Source organism: Sturnus vulgaris, chromosome 2, assembly GCF_052056855.1.
Source record: "Sturnus vulgaris isolate bStuVul1 chromosome 2, bStuVul1.hap1, whole genome shotgun sequence".
NCBI classification, from domain to species: Eukaryota; Metazoa; Chordata; class Aves; order Passeriformes; family Sturnidae; genus Sturnus; species Sturnus vulgaris.
In genome coordinates, this window is record NC_142244.1 from 93,830,136 (window position 1) to 93,849,469 (window position 19,334).

At 40.6% G+C, this 19,334-nt stretch overlaps 1 protein-coding gene across 4 annotated transcripts in view; it reads right to left on the bottom strand.

The window, feature by feature from the left end:
- Positions 1-19,334, bottom strand: part of MCF2L (MCF.2 cell line derived transforming sequence like) — a 152,942-nt gene extending 133,608 nt beyond the window's left edge. For 3 of the 4 annotated variants that reach the window (XM_014885091.2, XM_088160146.1, XM_088160144.1), the window contains exons 1-2: positions 19,256-19,329; positions 8,865-9,063 (exon numbers count right to left, since the gene is read on the bottom strand). In XM_014885091.2, the coding sequence (XP_014740577.2) occupies positions 8,865-9,042 (178 nt within the window). In that variant the 5' untranslated portion in view covers positions 9,043-9,063; positions 19,256-19,329. Of the gene's footprint in view, positions 1-8,864; positions 9,064-19,255 lie in introns of all 4 variants that reach the window. The other variant, XM_088160150.1, reaches the window with a different exon arrangement.

Below are 19,334 nucleotides of genomic sequence, written 5' to 3' on the forward strand. Positions count from 1 at the left end.
ACTGGCGTTTCACCTGCCTGCTGAAAGGCACACACCAGTCAGGGTTCACCATCACAGTCCTTGCCTGGATTTTGACATCTACACAATTCCCTCTTTTAAAATGCAATCAGATGAGAACAGCATCTCTGCTCCAAGCACTGCATCACACAAAGTGATTAGTTAATAGAAGTATAAGTGCTACTGGAAACTGAGGAAAAACTCAAGGCTTTCCTATTACAAGTTGGGACACCTCAGTCAGTGGCAAACCAACTTTCCACTTGCTACCACCTCCTCCGGTCTAGTGACTCTTCAATACAGTGTCTTCACCCAGGAGGAGCTCAGCAGCCAGACTGAGCATCCACCCGGACTTCCAGGCTGATGAGGAACCTGGACAGCACTTTTTTTCTGGGTGAGGACTCCACTGCCTTTGCTGTGGCATATGCTGGGAACCCCAATGCTATTGTAGCCCTTCTGCATGAAGCTGATTACCCTGCCATTTGAGAAACCAAGCAAGGTGTGTGCAGGGCACACGAAGCAGCTCAAGAGCACCACACACCCCAGACTGCAGACAGCAGGAATGACAGCAGCTCTGGGCAAAGACAGGAAAACCTGTGATGAGGTAGCTCAGTCCTCATCAGAAAAACTACTGAAGGAATTATGTCTTCTTGGGCTTTAAATACCCAAATGCTACCAAAGTGCCCCAAATATTGGCACTGTTCTCCCACATGCAGCTGGGGAGCCTCTTCCTTGGCAGTGCAGTGAACAAAAGTCCAGCAGTGCTGCTGGAGCCCCACCAGGAAAACCCAACTGCTCCATTTGGGACTGGTCCTGGCTGCATATCCACAGATGTCATTTTGATATTTTCCACAATCTCCTTAATAGCCTTCCTATGTAAACATGTTTTGCAACAGCAACGAGGGCAGGCACAGGCCCTTTTGTGAGCAATGAACAATGCCCAGGTACACAGCACACCACATGAGACCATTGCTCTGCACTGAAACCACAGGGGCACACTACAGCACACAAACAGCAAATTTCAGTACACAGGATGGTGATAGAACATACAATCTGCGTTCTACAATGAGGTGTTTCTCAAAAGCAGCAATAGTAGGGAGGGGGGAAAAGTACAGAAGCAAACATTTGTAATGTGACATTTTTTCCACATTTTTCCCCCTACTCCTCTGACTGCAAGCCCTATCCATGTGGAAAAAAGCAACTGCTAGTATCTCACCTAGAAAAAAATCTGTCCTCAACACAAAGAATGCTAGTGAAGAGGATTTCAGGCAGCATTAAGAGAGCTGACTCTGCTTCTAGGCCCACCAGCCTTGCTTCCATTGGGTTTTTTGGCAATTCCTGACAGCATTAGAGGTCCCCAATACGTTCTCTGCACATACCTGGCCTCACGTACACACCTTACTGGAAACAGAAGCTGCTGACGAGACTGCCTGGTTTTCAGACTGCCTGGACTTGCTCCCTACCTCAAAGAAACCTCAGCAGAAGCACCACTAATGTGTTTTCCCTGAAACCTTCACCTTTGGATGTATTTCCTTGGCAGCAGTTAATCCCAGGTGGTTTATTTTTCATGGAATCTGTCATTTTCAGTGTAGCTGTTTTTCCCCAAGATGATTTTCAGATGGAAGTGACATATGTTGCAGGGATACCACAAGGCCTTCCCCTCCTTCCTCCACACACTTAGTAAATAAGTACATTTCCTCAGGTAAGTCTTTGCAAAACAGATTGCACAAATTTGACAGCAGGAAATTTTAACTGACAGACTCCAGATACATCATGAAATTTACTTAGTCTGTTCAATAATTAGTTCAGATGACATTTGAATACTACAATAATCTAATTATGTGCAACAAATAATTTTAAAGAATCACAATTTTTCTAATGACCCCTGTGATGAACAAATAGGCTTAAACAGATATAAACTGAGCTGAGCAAATAACACTTCTCACTAAACAACTTAAATGACTTCCAGCTATAGGAGAAAGCAAAACCAGAGTTGAAAAGGAACTTCAATATTTTATTTCTTTATTCTGAACTCTTTCTGTTACCAAAGTTCCCTCCTCCTATGTAATGAGAGTTTGACTTCCTAAACACTGAAAGAAAATTGCATTGATTAACCCCAGAAAATCTGTGCATTTGCATGAAACAACCCTGAGTAATTCCTCAGTGCCAGAGGCAACAACTGAACCCAACATTTAATCTGGGTATTGGCTAGAACTGAGGGAAAGCAATTTATTTCCATGACAAATGGTCCAGCATAAACAGTCCAGCTGGAAGCCAGTGACTCTATATAACCCCAAATTTTACCCTACAGATATGCAGATAACACTATATGATATTAAGGCAGCATGTGAGAGCTTGTCACTCAGATGGCTCCTACTGCACCTATCCAAGATCTAACATTTACATTCACAACTTCTCCATCTTCCCAACCTGAGGAGCAATTGCCAAATCCAGCAAGCAGCCTGTCCTTACAGAATAAGCCAATTTTTAATATGGAGTTGGGTTTTTTTCTATTTACTTATTATAATCAACCAGATTGACAAAGATATCTACTGCCTACAGATGCATGAAAATGGGATTTACAGAATGCCTAAGCAGGTTAGACATGTAACCCCTCTTGAATTTCAATTATACTGCTGCTTAGACACTGTTCCAATTTCTTTGGAGCCACCTGAGGCACCAAAAGCACAAAGGTACTCATGTCAAGGACTAAACAGAATTGACAAAGCTTTCCTGCTTTAACTTCAGAAAGCACCTATTGCTTGATTCTGCACTGAGAATATCTGAAAAGCAAAGCATGATTTAAATAAAAAGACAAAGATTCACTATACTCAGGTGTACCACAAAAGCTAGGAATTTTCTCCATAAACTAAATGTTACTGCTTTCCCTTCTGATTAAATGGCTATAGTTTTTAAATAGATTATAAACCAAAGATCACATATAACTTGTGCTTGTGATATCTCTCTAAAGTATTTCTCAACAGAGTTCAAAGAACTTTGGACAAAAAATGAAAAATGCTTTCACTCCTTTGATAAAAGTTAAGAGCAATTTCAGGCAGCACCATTTCCTGAAAATGTTTTTTTTTTTTGCAAGCAGCAGTTAACTGTGAGTCCATCGAGTGTGGAACTTAATTACAAAGACAGACAGACAGACAGGTAGGTGCACTCACATAGAATTTTACTGCTGACATTACCAAACTACCTCTGCATAGATAATTTTTAACTGGCAATTCCTTTTTACACTAATGAAGCTTTTCTGCTCTAACTTCGTGAACTGTACAAGAAGTTATTTTTATATATTCCGTATCTGCTGTAATTCCCAGGAAATAAGGAATTAGAGTAAGATGTTTAATATTAATTTCATTTAAGAGGGTGGTTAACTTGTGTAGCTTAGAAGTCTTAAGACGAAAATCCTGACAAGACTCCTACTGATTTTAATCAGACTGGATTTCACTGCTCTATTACTCAAAGCAGCAGCACAGCACAGAAGAGGTTTACCATGCAAAGGCTTTCTTTTCCTGTTGCTGGATAGATTATTTCAATTAATTTTTAACGTGTCTCATTTTGAGGAGTAAAGCTCATAAGAATTTGCCAAATTCCCTCAGTTCAAACTCAGTTTTATTAAAAAGCAGCTCCTTCAGCTCACACTCTCTCACCAACACATGCTGAGTCCTACAGCAGCCAGCAAGGGAACAGGCTTGTAAAGACATTTATAGGCAAACAGCCTCCAACAGTGGGAAATACTAACCCTGCACACATAATATTTGCTGTATCTTACTTGGACATGCACTTCACATGAATCAAAACACTAGTAGCAAACAGAAAGCTCTACATGGATTTTCTTATAAGCTCCACAGCAAAACACAACCAGTATTTAAAGGACAGCCCACTGACACCAAGCAAGATGAAGAAAAGTGCACAGCAAAACAAATACCCTTTTCTGCCAAAAAATTATGCTGAGTCCAGATCTATGTTCATAAAAAAAGAAAACAAATCCCAGGTTCCCCCCTCCTTGGGCATTGTGACAGATGCCACCAGGGACAACAATAGCTCCCAGCTACGTGCTGGACCGTGTATCACTAAGTGGCTTGTGTATTATGGCTTAGAGACTCCTCCTGCCCTAGTTGGCTTGTACTTAAAGGTAAAAAAGGTCATGGGCTATTTAGCACCTGCACGACTGAGAAGCAGACTGAGGCTGAGAAGTCTGTAATGCCATCTTCCTTCCACAGAAGACGTACCAATGTTAATCAGATGACAGTACTTTGGTGTCACACCTATGAAACAAATTTTTCCAATGGTCTTCTTGTAGATGCCTCTGGAATTCTAACAAAGAGAAAATCTTCAATTGCCTCACATATTTTGGTCTTGACACTTTAATTGGGACTTTTTTGTGTATGCAAACAACCTCATAAAATACACTATTTTTCACATGCACCTTCTAGCTGTATCAGTCTAGTCTGTAAGTTATGCCCTGAAAAGAAAACCTTTTCATAAAGTTGTTAGTGGAAGCATATGGCAATGTACATAACTTTGCCAATTAAAATTAAACTTCTATTAAAACGTTGAATCTGATAAAGCTTCTTGGAGAATATAAAACAGCTTGAAGAATCAAGGAACTTGCAAAATATATCACATCAATGAAAGACTTCTCCCCAGAAATGCACCTCAATGGCACTCTTCTAGTTACCAATAAAAGCAGCTTCTAAGAGACAGTTTTCAGTATCTTGGTTTTTAATTAAGATTTTTAAAGGTTGCCTTTTTACACTATCAAGGAATAGAAAGGACTCAATCCAAACAGCATTAACTATTATTTTTCTGAAAAGTCACTTAATTTGAAACAGTGTAGTTATTATAACAATGAATACCCACAATGTTTCCCTCGTACATTACTTTTGAAATCTTGAATTTACACAGTTCTGACTAGGAGAAGCAAAGGGCTAACACACATAGCTGAAGTTATACCATGGGTTCTGAGTATAACTGAAGATACCAGACGTGCAAGTGTTTAAGAGAAATGTTGGTTTTTCCCCTTTTCTGATGCAGGTGATGAGTCATCAGTCATCCTGTTCCAGTGATGTTGCAGATGTATATAATTCAGTTAAAGCTGTCACCTTCAGTAATGACCCTGAGTGGTACCTAAAAGGGTGTTTATGTATGGAAAACAATGCAATTAAACATTCTGAGATGATACCACGCACATTTCTTTCAAAGAGCATGAGTGTAATGGATGAGCATTTCAAGAGCCTGGTCTGGTGCTTTGCACCACTGTTACAAGTGTTAGAATTGGCACATCATACCCACTCTGCTGTCTTTTCAGCTGCCTTGTAATTTCAGATGCAAAAATGCCAAAAAATCAGGTAAATTTATAAAATGACACACATTTTAAAATTTTAAATAATTAAGAAATATTTTCCTACTCCTTAAGTATATCATCTTAGGTAAGTTCGGATTAAGGAGTCTTGAGACTTCAGTCAGTTGTCACCTGTATTCTTAAATTCTTCAAAACCTGGGAAGAGTCATGATAGTCCCTTACTTTTGTAAAAGCTTTGACTGTAGCACCCTCACAGCTATTTCCCACTATTACAGCAATTACAGCTCCCAAGATGTAACACTATCAAATCTCAAGACCACAAAAAGTTTCTTCTGCTGCATCATGGCAGGAGGCTAAAAACCCTGAACAGGGAAAAAAAAAACCCCAAACAAATAAAAGCATCAACCATTTAAAGGGGATGACCACTAGAGAGAAAAAAACCCTAAACAACTGTTATATGTGAATAGGCCTCCAAGCACATCACTCCTCAAGTCCAATGCCACACAGGTAGAACAACACAACAGGCACTGAGAAAATACTGGATTTTTTTTCCTATTATTAGTAAAGATTCATTATTTTCTTCCATGCCTCCATTAATTTCCAGGATCTTTCAATTTTTCAGGCTCTGCTGAAGACAGGGGAGGGAAGGCTGAATTACACACACCATTTGAATTGAGGCAAGAGTACACACAACTTGGTTATTATTATGTTCCCATCTCACTTGTGCTCTGCCTCGAGCTGAATTTTGCATGCTGGTTCATCTATTGCTTTCAATCTCGACTCTTAAAGCTTTCAAGATGCAGTATCTTCTCTGTGTGCACACTTACAGACACAATGAAGACCTGATATTAATTATAACTTCTAGGAAGACACTGCAGTAAAATATGGCTGTTAATAAAGTATCAACAGCACAGCAGATGAGTTCCTGGGGAGGGAGAGGGAATTAAAACTTCAGCAACAGCAACATATGGCTTAAATAAAAGCAGAAAGACACTCTCCATCACACAGTATTATATGTCTGCATGGGAGACTAACACCCCTCACATTTGCTTTCAGAAGTCAGAAATAATGAGGGAGAAGACTCCAACAATCTTCCATGGCAGCATCTCTCTTTCTGCCTTTTCCCATGAGAAGACTATAAAGATTAGTTTCACAGAGCCAGGCACTATGGCTCCCTTTACCAACAGAAAAAACACTTGCTTGTTTTCTTGAAATAAATGTTTTATTAAGTATTAAAACTTGAGTAAATCTTCTCATTTTAAATATTCACCATGTTATGTCACTGTAGTTCTTTTCAGAGAAGACTCTTTTTAGCAGTCCCTTGATCAAGTCAGAAAATCTTCACCTACATATTGCATTAATTAAGAGCAATGATTTGTTAAAAATCAAACCCCAATAAAATAGCCACAAACAATGATTTAGTCAATCCTCAATACCAGCAACAACAGTATTAAATATGGCACAGAAAACCTTTCATACTTAATTTACCTGTAAAGTTTATGAACTTTAGTAGAAAATATCTACAACTAAGTTTCTCATGTAGTCTCTGCCTAGCTCTGGGAAAGCTCCTTTCCCAATCTACACATTGCCATCTTCAAGTCAAAAGAAAACAAACGTAGCTTTTTTTGAATACTACATCCCACTTTTTCCAGGGATAAAGAGTATCATCATGTGCTTTCTAGTTTCATTTAATGGCTTGCAATTCAGCTGTCATGCCAGACATGGATGTAATCCCTAGGGAAAGATCTGCTACTTCTCAGGCCAGGAAACTTAGTCCAGAACTTCTTTCACTAAACCTCATGTCCCTTTCACATACACTGCAGTGATAGAAGGGCAACAACCACAGCTAAAAGATGAAATTAGCATAGTCAAGTATGTGCAGGCTAATACAGGCAGTCTCATGCCTATGAGTACATCTCTATACTCAGCTCCTGGTCTGCCTTCACGGCTTTCATTTCAATCCCTGCAGTTTATTAACCTTCCTTTGTCGATAAGCCAGCCAACCATTGATTCACTGACCCTTGAGCAGAGAATAAACATGCAGCTTTGAACCCAACACAGCTCTCCCCTGAATTTCTGGGGAGGGGAAGTAGCAATTTCCCATTTGAAACCCTTCAGATGGCACAATACAGAATCATCTTTCCTCTGACTTCCTACTCCAGGCCTGCCTTCCCAGGACTTGTTTCTTCTTCTACCACAGAAGCACAGTGCTCTGAGCATGGCTTAAATCACTGAGATGGGATCAAGGGCACCCAGCTCACCTCTAGCAGTGGTTTGTTTCACTAGAGATTCCATTAAGAACAAGCTAGAGACTGCACAAACTCTTTAGTAGTCTGTTTAACTGTTTAACCAGTTAGGTCTAAATCGTTTCTGCAGGTATCAAGTTCACATTTTCTTGCTCCTATTTTAACAGTTATAGACAACAAGAAAATTGAAACAAGCAGATATTTACCTTCTTCCATAACTAGCACAGATGGCCACTAGAAAGTCAGGATATGTGTGATTTCCCTTCAGTTTTCTCTTGTAGTTTAGATACACACACCTTATTTCCACAGAAATCATATCTGATCAACCCTGACATCATCCTCTGGAATTACTGCAGGGTTTTTATGCATTTTTCCTTGTTGCTTTCAAAAGAAACCTCATTCTGGCTGAGACGTCACTGGTACAAAAGCAAAATGATTACTGTAATCACTACTTCCTGTGAAGTCAGAGCAGACTATGAATCATTCTGCAGTAGCAACATCATTATTTCATTTCAGCTAGGACAAAGGAGTCATATCCTGTTTTGTAATTGTGTATTAAATGCAAAACTGTATTTTAGTGAATTCCACCTTTCCAGTTTTGGAACATCTTTCTAGCTTAGAGAGGTTTGCATAAATATATTTAGGCATTTAATTACCTAATTAAATGTAATTACCTAGGAGGCTTTATAAAAACATTTTTCAAAATGAAATGAAGATGTGTTAATAAAGACCAAATGCCATCAGATGCAACTGCTAATCAAATTATAACATTTAAGTCCATCTGCACTAGTACCAAGGCAAGGCTTACATTCATATATGAGCCATGTGACAACCTCCTGCATGGGTAAATATAAGATAAGATGGTACAATAAAAAAAAACCCCAACGTATTCTCTGTCCCAGCAACTATAAACTAGCACTCACTACCGTTTTCTGCTTGTGCAGAGGTATTTTTCACTTGCTTCTTAGCAGTTTCTCAAAACCATGATTTTAAAATTGTAGGAAGGTAGGTCAGGTTCCTCTGGGATGGCTATTTTTTGCTAAACAATTAATTCATGGAATTATTTTAATTTCTTATAACAAGCACCAGTCCTCCCAAGCACAAGTATTCACTGGCTGCTACTGAACGTTTGTTTTCATGGTGCCATCAACCCCCTCCAGTGAATACTCAGCTATTCCTTTCCTTGGGCTCCCTGCCCTACTCTCATTGTTAGGGATGAGACACAAACGCTAAAATTCTTGAAGCCATCTGTCCTCTTCTTAACAGTCTGGCAGCCAGCCAGCCAGTTTCAAAATATGCTGTATTTTTCTCACCTGCTGTGATTTCTGTCACCTCCTGCTGATCTGGCACAAGCTGCATGGTATCTGACACCACAACCTGATGGTTGGTATCTTCTTCTTTCTCTTCATTTGGCTGGTTGGCTGTTGCAAAGCAGTTGCAGCTTCCAGTTTCTTTGCACAGGATCAGGGTCCGATACCAGTAGTCAGACATGAAAACTCTTTGAGCTGATTTCTGAAATAGAAAAATAAACAGAAAATCATTTTCTGCAAAACGTAAGGGAAAAACCTAGCTACTTGAAAGAAGAGGCTCAAATGTTATGGATAACAATTACATACAGATTATATCTTTGATTTTATTTGAAGAAAAAATATGCAGCTTACAATAGTCATGCATGGTATAGTACCAAAAAAAAGTTTGAGCTCCCTGTAATTTCTCAAAATGCTTATATCAAAGGTCAGGAAGCTAATATAAAAAACAAAATAAAAAAACAGTATGCAAACATGTGATTTACATAAAGGCAAAAAAAAAAAAAATCAATATAACTCTGTATTTTCAGCAGAACAAGTCAATATTTATCTTAAAAGCACCTTCTAAAGACAAGTTTAACTAGGTGAAAGAGCACACCAGAACATGGGTTGTCAAAAAAAGTGAAAGAAAAAAAATAATGATAAAAAAGGACAAGATACTATGATTACCATTATATGGGAGGCTGAAATTACAGTTCAAAGTTTCAAAGTTTTCATAACCAAACTAACAGAATGAAACCTTGACACTTGAAATCTGGCAGGAAGAAGATGTTTGGTTTCTGACACATCACCCAGATCCTTCACCACTGCCTTCTTCCTGAGCAGAAGTTTCCTTAGCCTAGAAGGAGCTAGAAAATACCAGGCTTATTATATGTGTTTGCAGGCAAGAGAGCAAGCACATCCTTAAACATTTGCAAGCTTCTCTTTATGCCAGAGAAATACAGGGAGGTTTGTTTTTTAACATAAACAGAAATCACCCCTGCCCTGAAATAACAAATAAAGCAGTATTAACTGTGAAAGATTTTGTCCTCGTGAGGAAACATCTTGATCTTTCCAAATAATTAATTATTGTAAAAGGTAGCTGAGAATTGTGCAAAGTTGAATCATTGGATAGTTTGGGGTGTAAGGGACTTATAAAGTCACAAAGCCCAATCTTTCTGAAATGAGCAACTCAATCGAGGTTGCTCAGAGTCCTGTCCAACCTGACCTTGAATGTTTACAGAGATGGGACATCTACCATTTCTCTGGGCAACCTGTTCCAACGTCTCACCTTCCAATTGGAAAAAAAAAAAAAAAAAAAAACCAAAACAAAACAAACAAAACCCAAAACAACCAAACATCTGACATCTAGTCTAAAATCAATTCTTCTTCAGTTTAAAAATATTTACCCCTTTTTCTATCTCCAAATGCCCTGGTAGAAAGTCCCTCTCCAGATTTCCCACAGGCTCCCTCAGGTACTGGAAGGTGCTGTAAGGTCTCCCTGGAGCCTTCTCTACTCCAGAGTGGACAACCCCAGCCACCTCAGCCTGTCATCACAGGAGATGTGCTCCAGCCCTGTGACCCTCTTCATGGAGTGAAGAGTGACCCTCTGGACTCACTTCAACATCTCCACATCTTCCTGGTGTTGAAGACCCCAGAGCTGGATGCAGCCCCCCAGGTGGGGTGTCCCTATGGCAAAGGGCAGAATTCCCTCCCTCAACCTGCTGCCCACCTGCTTTTGATGTGGCCCAGGGCTCACTTGGCTTTCTGGGCTGCAGGAACACGTGGCTGGATTGTGTCCAGCAGCACCTGGACACTGCCTCATCCACGAGCACCTCCAAGTCCTTCTCAGCAGGGCTGCTCTTGAGCAGTTCATTCCCCAGCCCAAATTGATACCACTGGTTGCCCTCACCTAGGCACAGGACTTTGCCTTTGGCCTTGTTAAACCACATGAGATTCCCAGGAGCCCATTTCTTGAGTTTGTCCAGGTCTGGATGGCATCCAGTCCTACAGATGAGTCAACAGCACCACTCAGCTTGGTGTCATCTGCAAACGTGCAGGGGGTGCACTCAATCCCTTTGTCATTAGTGAAGATATTAAGTAACACTGATCCCAAGACAGACCCCTGAGGGACTTCACTTGTCACTGATGTCCATCTGGACTCTGAGCCATTGACACCACCCTCTGTATGAGACCATCCAACCATTCATCCACTGAACAGTCCACTGTCAAATCCAACTCTCTCCAGTTTAGAGGGAAGAATGTTGTGGGGCACCATGTCAGAGGCTTTACAGAAGTCCAGATAAATGACATCTGTAACCCTCCCCTTGTCACTTGATATGGTCACTCTGTCATAGAAGTCCACCATGCTGGTCAGGCAGGGCTTGCCCTTGGTGAAGTCATCCTGGCTGTCCCTAATCACCTCCCTGTCCTCCATGTGCCTGAGCACAGCCTCCAGGAGGATCTGTTCCGTGATCTCCCAGGCACAGAGGTGAGGCTCACAGGTTGGTAGTTCCCAGGGTCCTCCTTTCTACACTCTTTAAAGATGGGAAAAATGTTTTCCTTTTTCCAGTTCACCTGACCCCCATGACTTTTCAAATCATGCAGAATGGCTTGACAACATCACCCATTTCCCTGGGGACTCTGGGATGCATCTCATCAGGTCCCATAACATTTGAGTTCCTCAGGTGGTCACAAACGTGATCTTCTCCTACAATGTGAGGAATTTTGCTGCCCTGGTCCCCATCTTGCAGTTCATATACCAGAGAAACATGGGAAGAAAGGCTGCCAGTGAAGCCTGAGCACCTCAGCCTTCTCCTCATCCACTGTTACCAGTTTGCCAGCCTTGCTTATCAGTGGGGCACACTTTCTTTGACTTTCCTTTTTTTTTGGCTGACATACCTATAGAATCCCTTCTTGTTACTTCCTGCATCCCTTGCCAAGTTCAGCTCCAGTTTCACCTTGGCCTTCCTCACCACAACCTTACAATGGGATGGCATCCCTGTATTCTTCCCAGGATACCTGTTCTTGCTCCTCTGTACTCTTCAAGAAATTACACCACATCCAGAGATGGGTAAGTTCCCATTCTCCACCAGAAGGCATACAGGCAAGAAAAATAATGGTACAAATCTCCAGGCACAAGGGACCTGACAGGCTTTTCCAAGTCTATCTGGAAAGTATCAGGCCTAAGTAGGGGAGATAAGCATCTCCATGGGCAAATTTAATGCTTTTTAGATAAGAAACAGATGCACAATCTTCATTTGTTGTGCAAGCATCAAAATCCAAGTGTTTCTAGTTTATCTGTTTCTAGCTGCTGATTAAAAATTGAGTAAAAGGATCACTCCAGACCATGGATATTAATAATAAGTCTTCATTCTCTGTATTATATTTGAAGGTGTCACTTTTATAGACCTGAACAAAGTAAACTCTATTCTAAAAGTCTTCTTAATATAAAAGAGTTATCTGTTTAAAAAAAGACATTATTTAGCATGAGATCCCTCAGGAATCACTCATGAAGAATAAAGTACTCTCTCTGGCACTTACTGCAATGCTTCAACAGAAGAGAAGATTTCCAGATAAAGCATCCTTCAAGTATTACAGCAAGGTGCATCTTCTCCCCAGTTTAAAGGGAGCAATTTTCTTTTATTTTAGCCAACATACTGCCTTTTCCTTAATTCTCTTTGCCTATTTCCACACTTTGGCTTTGCAGTGTTTGTCAGAGGATGGGTAATGGAGTTAAAAGCAAATTGCTGAACTCTTTCTAAAGCTGCTGAACTGGACAGGTTCATTGCACACATCATCCTTGTCACACAGAAAGTGGCAAACACTTCCAGCTGTACTAATGCACATTCTGCTAGTAAATAATGTATGTAGCAAATAGGACACAGTTTTAAACTGTTTCTGTCTCTACAACTGCCTGGCATGCCATATGCAATGACAGGCACAAGTGTGCACATGCAGGTACCTAAACAGCACAGGGGGTTTCATAAAAAGAGCACTTATTGGCAATTCAATTTTTTTTTTAGTTCTGTTGGAGCAGGGGGAATTATTTCAATTACGCTTACATCTGAGACCAAAAAAAATATAGCTTTTACTTCTTAAAGCCACTTAGCAAAGTTTAAAGTTCTCCACTTCTTACACCAAGAATTGGGGCAAAGATGGGGAAAGTCTTCTCTGCAGAAGACAAGAATTCCAGAAACTTTCAGCTGTTTTTCTCCTGCTCCTGTGCAAGGTGAACTGAAAAGCAGCAGGATCTATGCTTCAGAAGTCAGCAAATTACTCTAGGAATAATTTTTTGTAAATTTATTGCTTTTCTTTAAGGAATAGAAACTCCTGAAGATTACCAGAAATTATGATACACAAACATGCAGTTAAAGACAAGCATTTATTACCTCAATCCTTAATTATTTTCTGATCCACTGATCATCTTGATTTTAAGAATTTTAAGAATTTAAGGTAATGTGAACTTAGATCTTAAGAAAAAACAGCAGGAGCTCTAGGGGCAAAGAAATTGGGGGAAAAATACAAACAATCCCAACTTTTTCTTTTGGTTTATGAGCTAATACAAGACGTTCCAAATAGTCAAAGTATCCCTGATGGATATAACTCCACTTGGATCACTGCAGTGACACTGAAGACACAGTAGCTTTTCTTATTATTTCAAAGCATCCAAAGATAAACTCATACCCTCAGCCAGCATAAAACTAGGCTGATGCACCATGGAAAAAGGCCAAGACTCAAACCTCCTTTTGACATTTACACATCTGAACAACTGCTCCCAAACCTCAGTTTCATGTGCTAGAACCAATACTGCTTGAGAGTTTGAATTTTTCCGTTTGCTTTGAATTAGACTGCGGACATCAGAGTTGGTGAGATACCCAAGGAAAAGCAGGGGCAGAATTTGGATTCATTTGTCAGGACACAAAGGCACTGGTAGACTTCACTGCAGCCAGGACCTCTCAACCTGTGGGCCCATGAGCTGTAATAATTAATAATATTCTTAATATCCGTAATTGTTAACTCCACATTATTCTTTAATTAAGGTGCTAATGCTTCCCAAAACACTGCTTATGAAATTCAGACAAAAGAAGAGTTTTTGAAAGCAAGAGTCCATTTCAGTCACTTTGCACACACACACTTCATTGAATTTACTTCAGTTTTCCATCCAAAATGCCCTTTTAATTCAAGAATAACACTGCAAAGGCAGAAGTTAATTATTATCTTCAAATGTAACCAGATTACGTAAGGCACACAGTTACCTCAGAAACTTAAATCCACTTCACTAAGGCACTTAAACCCAGCTCCCAGGGTCCCCATCACCCTCAATCCATGCACTGTTACTACATCACTGTTGCTGACACATGATGCAATTTCTTCAGGCATTTTCCTGGTGAAGGGCATTATTTCTAATCAGCTATAACACAAACATTTAAATATATCTCACTTCTAAGACTATTTGTCCGATATTTTCAGATTGTCCTGTGAATCACCTCCCTCAGCATTTAATCAGTGCAGCATTTTACTGTGCTTTCATCATTGTTCCATTTAAATCACTGAGAAATAGAATGTATTTATTTGGGGAAAACTGTTCCTAATTTAGCACCTACTAAGATTTCACACACTTATTTTCCATATATGTGATGACACTTTATGCCAATGCCCTTAAAGAAAAACTGTTTAATACCCAGCCTGGATAGCCAGCTTAAACTTAGCAATTCACCAAGCTCAGTGCACCCACATCAATAGAGACAGCAGAGTCCAGATGATGATGATTTAAGAGCTCACCCATATACCCTGCAGGTCTCTGCAGGAGAATTGGACTGAACTGGATGCCAGTATCTGTACAATAGTATCTCTTTATTTTAGAATGGATTAAAATACATGGAATAGTATTTAAACCTGTCAATATTGCTCTGATGAGAATCTTATTTCAGGGATGTAGCTGTCTGCAGCATTCTTCCCAATTTTTATGCTTTGCAATGCTGGCCAGCCGTTCTTCCCATCACCCATTGCAAGGGGAAAGTGCAAAATACATCAGACACAAATTATAGCCCAGGTTCCTGGCATCCAAGATCAGACAGGAAACTGAGATGGCTAAGTTAAAAACCTACTTGACCCACATGACTTCAGCATTCCCTGGAGTAAGAGATGGGCATCCTCTGAGGCTCATCACCCCCTCACTTCAACTCCAGAGAGTTCAAGGCAGCTGAGTTTGTACGATGAAAAGTCCCACTTTTGTACACATTACCAACATAGTGCTACAAACAATGAGTCGCATAATAAAAACAATAAAACACTTTAGGATTTCAGTAAAGTCCATGAAATTACTCAAGTTCTTCCTATAGAGATATTGCATTTCTACTCCAGCCCTTCTCCCAGTCCTTTCACATGCTGTTCAGGAAGATGAAGAGGGAAAATCAGCAGCAACAAAGCCCCATTCTAATCTCTCTCTAGGGCATGTAGAATAGCCTCACATGTTTTAAGTCAAAATCAATTTAAAGACTAAATTTTTTTTCTCATTTGGAGTTGTACTGTGATCAACATTTAACTTGAATACTAAGTAGTTCTTCAAGATAAAGAGTCTCATTTTGTATTTAAAAGCCTTTCACAAAGCATTAAAAGTCATCAACGGGCTTATGTAGAAAATACTAATTTAAAAGAAAATGCAAGACTACTTAGCAAGAGCTAACCTGAGGCCTCTACAAAGAAAAAAATCAAATGCATTTCATAAGAGATGCTTTCTGATTTATTCAACTTTTCATCCTATAGATAGCCACGTCTTTGAGGAATGCTTACAAGTTTAAATTAAATCACTCAGCTGTCTTCCTTCCTCCTCTTGGGGCAGAAAACATAAGTTTACTTTTGTTAGGCAGCTCAGAATTGTGCATTCTATTTTACGACCTCTAACAAAGGCAATAAAAAGATAAACCTAGGATGGCAGAGGGTAGCTGAGTTCCCAAGACTTGAGCACCATTCCCTACTGCCTGACTCTACCCACTCTGCACACAGGTACAGGAAGAGTTTCAAGAACTCAGCCAAATTCTCTTCCTCTTCAGAGCTATGGGCCCAGTGCACACCAAACCATCCATGGACCATCTATGGAGCAGAGCATAAGGACAAGGAAACAACAGCTCCAAGCAGGAATGAAATGAGGTATGGACAAAGCAATCTCACCTGAGCTGCACCTCATGTCCTTCAGAAACCTGGACCTTATACATGCCACACTTCCCCTTTGTAAACAGGAAAACACAGGGGCCCTCAACTTTTATACAGCATGGAATTTGAAAAGTGTCCTGTTGTTCCTTCTGTACAAACTTGATGTCTAATGCTGAATGCACGACTTCCATATTTTCAGTGAATATAACCAAAGAAAAGTCAGAGTCTGACGAGCATTAATGTAAAAGTGAGAAAACCTCCATATTACAGAATTCCAGTTGCCTAGAGATCATTATCACCAAAAGCATAATTTTCTTAGTCTTTAAAACTCCCACCAAACCACCTACATTCCTGAAAACGGAGTTTTTGGAATTAGATATCTAAACTTTTCCTCCTGCCCCCTCATACTGCCTCCACAACCCCAGCTTTCTTTCCCACTCATTTCTCTTTCATTCCATGAGACATCAAATAAAATACTGGCCTGAACATGGTGTCCTCCAAAGCAGCATGGAGAGCAGCTTATACTTCTCTAGAACAGTTCACTGTATCTATTTTCACTCAGATCACATTTCAGAGATTTTTTCCAAGACCCCAGAGAATGACAAGCCAGGTTTCATTTTTAGATTAAGCCTGAAACACAATAGAAGCTGATAGCGCTATGCAGTTCTCTGTGGAGAATGAGGTGGTTTTATACTTGACCCCTTATTTCAAGGGGCTGATAAATCTCCCTTTGTTCAAGTTGTTGTCACGATAAACCCCAACTCCCATCTCACCAATGCATTATTCCGTGCACAAAGCCGTGACAAACACAAGATGCTGCCCACCAGCATGAGGACACTACACAAATCCCATTTGTTTAACTCAGAGGTGCTTCTGGCCAAGCACACAAATCCCAATTCCTAGACCAATTTAGCTGAAAGATGAAAAATACATGCTACTTTTTGAAGGTCACTGAGTACATGGCACGTTCTGGTTTTTAATTTATTTATCACGGGAACAAGTATCATAATATTAGCAGTTTTTCTTGAAATCAGAACTTGGAACATCTGAGACCTTTCTCTGCAGAAAGCTCCAAGGAGAGTGCCTTTGTTCAGTGACCGTAAAAGAGGAGTACGTGCTTTGCTCAGCTGAGAGGACACAGGTCCCTGAGAGATCACTTGGGTCACTTCATACCACCGACTTGCTGACAAACATATAATAGGTGTCCAGTTTCAAAGGGCTCACAGAACATGTACTCCACATGTCCCCTCTCTTCCTGCTCCCCCCTCTCAACCCCAGCTTGTGGCAGATCAAAAGCATTTTGCAATAACCCACCAAGAAAACCCTCAAGACTCGTAGCCTCAGCATTCAGTCTTTTACCATCACACACACAGAAGGAAAAAAAGGCATGGCTGAGCTTTACTAAGGCTCAAGAAACCTTTCCCAACTGCCTGTCTACAGAGATGAGAGCACTGCCAATGTCCTGTGCCTGCAGAATTTGTTGAACTTAAGTGCAAGGTAAAGGTAATGCTTCAGGAAAGAAGAGGCAAGTTCTCTTCCGATCTACTTGGATTTAATTTCCTGTTAAGTAACCATGATGACTACTTCCTAATGAAGTTGTTATAGATTTACCCAATAGTGTAATTTTGTTTGAAATAGCAGCTGACAACTTTAATTTTGAAAGAAGCACTGCATTCTAAGTTTCAAGTAGATGTATGTTTTAAGACAATTATATCTGGTAGCTATTTTGAAGTTCCTGCAAAGCCTCAACAGTGCACACAGGTGTCTGCCTTCAAGACTGATTTTACAGACCTCCATCACTAAAAAAAAAGAAAAAAAGAAAAGGCCTTTCCATGCAACTTCTGTAATTACTTTTGTATAGTCCAGTGCCAAATCAGTGAAGCATATCACTTCACAAATCAGTGAAGCATCAAGAATTGCAAAGTTAAAAAAAAAATCACGTGCATGTGGCCCAGACCTCTCTACAGAAGGGATAAGAATGGAAAAGAGGGTTATGTGGTAGCAGCCAGACCCAAAACACAAGAAAGGACATGCAACATCAAGTACAAAAACAACGCTCAATTCCCTACCCTACCACTGTGCCTTTATTCGACATGTGCTTTAGCACCTTCTTGAATTAGGGTCCACAACAAATCTTTTTCCTCTCCCCTCCTACTAAAATGGAGTTTACTTCTGTTCAGAAGTGTATTCTCTTTCAACATGCTAACTAAACTTACACAGGGTAAGCACCTTTAATAAACACAGGCCCTGCTACTGAACACTGAACTTTGACTACCCAAGCTAGAAAAGCTATTTGTACTAATAAACTCCAAAAAGTACTTATGATTATCATAGAAAGGCAACCTACAAAAGATCTTTCAGAAAACAAATCTGGCTTCTATTTATTTGCTTTCTGAGTTTTTCTATTTCTCTACTATTCACATTCTCAGTCATTTTGAAGTCACTAAATCAAACTGGCTGTATAAAGAAAATAATGGGCTTGCAAGAGCAAATAGGCTCTTGCCATTGCAAATTCTATCGAGATAAAGTTTTAAATTCCTTTTCAAGGTTTTTGGCTAAAAATATCTTTAAATAAACCTTTATTTCTTGTTTTTAGATTACAAATATTTAAATCTCCTTCCCTGTGTAGATACAAAAGAAACAGAAGTAAAAAAAAAAAAAACACAAAAAACACCAAAAACCAAAAAACAACAAACAAACCCAAAACTACAGAACCACCAACAAATCTACAAACACAGCTGGCAAATTTCTTTTAATAGTCCAGTCTCAGTGAGATACAAAAGGCAAATAAACACCACAAGCGGCAGAAACATCCTCTTTTATGGTCCCTATGATTAACCATTGCAGGTAACACCAACCATCAACACCCCGCATCTCAAACACCTTCTTCATGCCAAAGGACCGCTTTGTTTCTCGGGTTCGGGGATATAACTGAGAGATGTAATTCGGGGAAGCAGCCCCAAGGGACAAGCCCGGCAGGGCAGGGCAGGGGCATCCCCGGCTGCCCCCTCGCCCCCCGGCATCAGAGCGCACCCCGAGCCGAGCGCCCCGCTTTCCATTTGCCCGCTCGCTTTCGGGCAGGTCACCGTGCTTGCCTTTGTTCGGCTTCCTCCCCCGGCCCGGACCTATCGCCGCCGAAACCGAGGGGGGCAAAGCAGAGAGGAAGGAAGGGGCACACCGCCCGACAGAACCGAACCGACCCGACCCGACCCGGCCCCGCCCGGCAGGAGCGGCCCGGGAGGAGCTCGCCGCTCTCCACTCACCTCGCCCTGCCCTGCCCGCAGCACCAGGTGGCCGCGGCCGCCGGCGCTCAGCAGCTCGCCCGGGCGAGCGGGGCAGCGC